Raw genomic sequence first — 5668 nt, 5'->3', positions numbered from 1 at the left:
AATTGTAAGTATCGTAATGGACTCCCCGATTTACCAAGGGCACACGGTCAGGTGCTCTCCATCCCCTCCCCCCTTTACAGAAATAATTAATTAATTGATATTAATTAATTAATTGGTGATTAAAAGTTTACACCGCGTTAGCGGTTTAGTGGCTTAGTGGTTTAGTGGTTTAGTGGTTTAGTGGTTTAGGGGGTTTAGCAAACGCCAACCCACCAAACCATCACAATAGTGCATTCTGCACTAAAAAGGACAGGCAAGGGTGGGAGGAGAAATGCTCTCAGGGGGAGACACATAATATTTCAGGTGCTTTAGGGGGGGGGGGGTATTTATTTTTTCAATGGCTTTGTTCAACCTCGTATATGGAAATCAAACCTTGTTTTCTAAGGGGACCGTGTGATCCCTACCAAAAATTACTTATCAAATCTAGTAACCCAACGGGAAAGGACATGAAATATGAATTTTGTTTTAACAGGAAGTTGCAGAATTCTCCACCCTTCTTTTGAGATACAAGTACTATGCATTCTTTGATCTAAACCCAAAGGCAAGTAGAATATGTTTAATGTTATGTACATTGTAATACTATGACTTATGGATATTTTTACAGGCCTGTCAATCTACAGATCTTGGAAAAATCACCCCCACTTTCTTGAACGCCACTATTTCAGACAGTTTGGGGTTTTCTTTTACTTAATTTTAACCCAATTTTCAGTATCCATTTGCCTTGAACTCTACGTTTATAGAAATACATGAATGGTAGTACAGCTGACCTCACTAACCAAGTTATTTGTTGAACTCTGCAATGTTACAGTAATATTCTTCATTGTATTTTTCTGTTCAAGTATACAGTCAAACCACTTTTTAACGGCCACCCATTAAGTGGCCAGTAATCAAAGTCCTGAAAGTATTGCAGTTTAATACTGTAAATAAACCTGTATATAATTTTAAAAAGGCTAAAAAGAGATAAAAGTTATCAAAGTTCCTAAAAACAAAACGTTTTCGACTTGAAGGTCATCACACTGATGATGACCTTCGAGTCGAAAACGTTTTGTTTTTAAGAACTTTGATAACTTTTATCTCTTTTTAGCCTTTTTAAAATTATTTTATGAGCAACATTATGACAAACCTGTATATAGCGGCCACCTTTACTATGCGGCTGCAGCATGTAATTTACGAACTATTTACTCAGGCTACACCAGCGGTTGTACTAATTTCAGTTACCGGTATTGTTTGTGCCGTAAATTGAACTAATTAGGTGGATGAGGTGCGAATTAATCAGCTGTATGAACAAGCCAAGTGGTCAATCTTAACTGAGGAGGTAGAGTGCACCGAGGAAGAGATGATGACATTTGCTGCTATACAGGTCAGCCATGGTTTAACATTCAGTGTTCCCTGTTAGGTTAATTCTGAGCTGTACTGACTGTAACTATAAAAAAGAGATAAAGGGAGAGAAAATGGACTAGACATGTGTATGAAGGAATTGAACTTCAATTGACAGGCAAAAAAGGCCTTTTAATTGTTTTTTCTTTTCTTTTAAGAACTTTAGTTCTTTAAACATTACTTTCAAGTAAACTGTAAAATGTACAGGAAACCATTTTTAACTACTTAGCACTACTCAATTACATTTTTGTATATGGTGTATTATTAGGCATACAGAGAGATTTTTTATCAAGAAATATTGAAATCGGATTTGCTCTTCTTTGTATGATGGTCAAGTATCAGATTAATTTTACTTTTGAATTATACTGTTACAACATACAACAAGAAATCTAGATTGTTAAAAATATAATCAGGGCAGGCATTGAACATGTCTGTGCAAAGTGATGTCCCACCTATTTCAGAATTGTTGCTAAACCTGCTTGTACAAATAGTTTAAAGTTTAATTTTTTTAATAGTGCGTTTGAATGAATATAGCCCAAATTGAGGAGCAAGATAATGTAATTTTGTTGGGGAAATGTACTCAAAGAGAAGAGAACTCTACCATTACACAGGACTGCTCAACAAGTGGTGGATTATGTTTTTGCCATGTCCATTTTGTAGTTTGAATGAAGTTGAGGGCAAAGTAATCTGTGAACAAAGGGAAATGCAAATCAAACTAGTTTGAAATCAATTTGACCTGAAATTTGTTTTGATTTCAGTTCCAGGTGAAGCTGACCTCCACATCACCACAGAATCAACAGGGCAGTGATGATGACAATGACGACATAGATGCCGCACTCTGTGATTTACAGGTACAGTTAATTGTGTTGTTACAGAAGAGACCATACACCACTTTCATAATGGCGGCCAATTTATTTATTCTTTTATATGTATGTTAATTAGCCCTACTGGCCTCGTCAGCATGTAAACAATTCAAAAGAATTTTTTACTCTAAAACGAGGCCAGTAGGGCTAATTAGTATACATATAAAAGAATAAATAAATTGGCCGCCATTATGAAAGTGGTGTATAAATTCTGTCTGTTTACCTGCATGGCAGGCTACCCACACCAGTCGATTTTTGCCAGAATAAGAAAAAAGATTCAGCAGATTACCTGCACTGGCAGATAACCTGCACCCAAAAACAAAAGAAAGTTATGCAAAATAGTTTGAGAACTCACAAATTCTATGTCAATGTTTTATAAAAGTGCAAGGAGTGACGGTTTATAATAGAACACATAAATTATTTACAATTACAATTCATACTGTCAAATTCACACAGTGGCTCATCATGCAATCACTTTACGATAAGTTTACATGACCAGCTACCTCTATCACTCATACTTCTCATCCCTAGTGAGGCATAATAGGCTGACAATCATTTTGCCATGTACATCAAATGCACCCCAATTATCTTGATCAGGACTAGTTTAAATAGTCAAACAATAAAAACGAACAATGTTTCGGAGTCGTTATATCACCATTTTTTGCTTATGTATATCTTAACCTTTACTTATACAGTGTAGAAGCATTTTTTCCTTTTGTGGTACCAGGTTTAAACAACTCATCCATTTCTTTTCAGGCAACACTTGAGGGATCTTCCCTTACCACTCAAACACCTCAAAAGGTAGGGCCAAAACTTGTTTTCATTTATGCTATACAACCTCCATAAGTCTGGACCAGATCATTTTTTGGTTCTAGTGTCCTACATATAGTCTGTCAGCAGGCTCACCTTGGGTCATGCATGATTATAGCTTGGGGCACGCGCAACTGGCGAGCGAAGTGACATGAAGACTCGTGGAGAGGCACCAATAAAGAGAGCCTGCTTTGATCTCTGTAAATTTTCCATTTCTGCTTTGCCTGAGCAAAGTGAAATACCATTGGCCAAAAGGTGAGACAGGTTAGCAAACTGTCGGTCTGTTTCATTTGATGAAATGCGAATCAGATTCCCACAGAGTCGTTCAGTTTGCCATGGGTTGTAGCAAATAGGTCATCAACAAACAACAATATGAAGAGAGAGTTGAGTGCGTGTATTTCTTATGTTTTAGCAAAGTTCCAGTCTGTTTCTTGAATTACAACCTAAAAAAGAGCAGGATACCGCTGTTAAATGTTTGCTGATGAACCGAGATGTACTTGCCGTTTTGCCAACTGGAATAGGCAATAGTTTAATTTTCCAAACATATGTAATGACAGCCGAGCAGCCTAACACAAAGGCTTGTATCTTGGTTATTTGCCCCTTAACCAGCATCATGGAGGACCAGATTGCAGAAGCAAGGTCACTCAGAATGAAATATGCTTCCTTGCTGTCCAGACTTGAGTTTACTTGAACTTACTCGCTGTCAGGGCGTTGCTGCTTATGAGTCGTGGCTTGTCCGCTCCCATGTCGCTCTCGCACGTGCCCCAAAGTTAGCCTGCTTGCTAAATGCTATAGAAACCACGATAGGCTCTGGCCTGGTGAGCCACTTTGCTTGAACAAAGACTTTACCTTACCAACCTACAGGCTTTTAGCCAGGATTTAAAAAAGTGAGAGTCCAATTTTTTTATAAGGCCCGACTTTGTCCCTATAGGAGGGCCGGAGGAGCATGCAAGGTGTTTTTCTGCAGTTATGAGTGCAAAGGTATCTAAAGATTTCCAAATTTGCTAAAAAAATTATTTTTTTCTGAAAAGTGGCCATCCATAGGACTCCTGGACTCCCACCTGGCTTAAAAAAGCCTGCCAACCTTACTCATGGACTTGGTGTTTATTTGAACCTGGCATTTAATTTAGAAGCTATGGCAAGTTTTGGAGAGAAATACCTTCCCAAAAGAATTAAATTGCCTTTTGCTGTTAGATTCATTAATTATTAATTAAGTAATTTAAACTAGAACATTTCTTGTTGCTTTGGCAGAGCCTGACATCAGTTCCAGAAATAAAAGATTACCTTCACTTGGTGAAGTAAGTCTTTTCATTTTTGCAAACAAACTTTTGGTGCATTTTTATGAATTTGTCTTTTAGCAAAAGTTACATGGTATAAATACACTTGAGTGTCGAAAATAATTTGCTTTTACCTTTGGTTTTGCATTACTATGCTCATTTATTGACTTTTGTTAAAAATCTTCCGCCACTTTTTCTGCCAATTAAAAGTAAAACCAAATGCAATTGTGAGTTTACTCATGTACATTTTTGTGTGCCTCGTGACAACTTTTTCTAATTACTTTGAGCTTTGATTGGTTTAATTAATTGTAAGTGTCCCTTTGTGACTGGTTAAAGTAATTACTTTGGTTTTGGTTTTACCACACTCAACTGAAAACTGCTCTAATGATAATAGGCTGAGTGGAGTCTAATTCGGTCCGTAATCGTACATTGTCAAGGGATTAACAAAATATGATGACTGTGTAGCTGGTGACTGAATTAACCATGAGTATGATAACAGACAGAATTGGACTCCAAGTGCTCAGTCCCATTGCCAGTTAATCATACATAAATATTACAAAATTTGAGGTAAAAATTAGACAAGCGAATCCTGTCTAGGATTTATCTTCACCATGACAAAAAAGATATTAGGAATATCAAAGAGTATTCAGCCACAATAAGAAACTGAATAAAGAGTGTGTGTGTGTGTGTGGGGGGGGGGCTGCTGCAATCAATCAGGCTTGGTGTGAGCACTGTTGAAGTGGCTACAGCTATGACTGAAATCTGTTTCTCATAAGCATTATTTTACTTAGCTTATGTAGGGTATTTTCTGGTACTTTATAATTGTAATGACAGATTTATATCTAGAGACCTCATTATGTCTTTTAGGCACAAAACATTTGGCACTAAGAAAAAGAAGTACTGGTTTGTTTTTAAAGGTATCTTTCAATTAATTGCTCATTTTTTTATTCTGATTTTTTTCTTTTCATAAACCCCCTTAGAACTTAGTGTTGTTTACTAAGTACTTTAATCCTCCTTAGACACTGTTCTGGTATTATTTAAAAGCCAAGAGGAAGCGTTTGGTGCACCAGTTCAAAAAATGAATCTGAGAGGTAAGTGGAAAGACTTCAGCTTATTGATTTTTAGATTATTTGTCTTAGAAAGCTTTCCATTTCCAGATACAGTGAAACTTCTTTTAAGTGGCCGCCCTCGGTGATGTGTTTTACATGTACACATAGGTTGTGAGATCACTCCAGATGTTAATGTGAGCAAAGAAAAGTTTAACATCAAGATAAAGCTCAAAGAATCAGATGACATTGAAATCTGCTGCTCATGTGTAAGTTTCAAGTTAACTTGAGATTT

The 5668-nt window shown here is 36.7% G+C and overlaps 1 protein-coding gene across 1 annotated transcript; it reads left to right on the top strand.

Moving 5' to 3' along the window:
• Positions 1-319: 319 nt before the first annotated feature.
• On the top strand, positions 320-5663 carry LOC144639587 (fermitin family homolog 2-like). Its single transcript, XM_078498872.1, has 8 exons — positions 320-541; positions 1253-1360; positions 2136-2228; positions 2997-3041; positions 4302-4348; positions 5195-5244; positions 5347-5418; positions 5545-5663. The coding sequence occupies exons 2-8, from the start codon at positions 1337-1339 to the stop codon at positions 5661-5663; spliced, it is 450 nt and encodes a 149-aa protein (XP_078354998.1). The 5' UTR covers positions 320-541; positions 1253-1336.
• Positions 5664-5668: the final 5 nt, after the last annotated feature.

Source organism: Oculina patagonica, unplaced genomic scaffold, assembly GCF_052425735.1.
Source record: "Oculina patagonica isolate OP01 unplaced genomic scaffold, crgOcupat unplaced1090, whole genome shotgun sequence".
In the NCBI taxonomy this organism is placed as follows: Eukaryota; Metazoa; Cnidaria; class Anthozoa; order Scleractinia; family Oculinidae; genus Oculina; species Oculina patagonica.
Note: the sequence above shows the minus strand (reverse complement) of the source record. Positions and strands in the feature narration are given on the sequence as shown.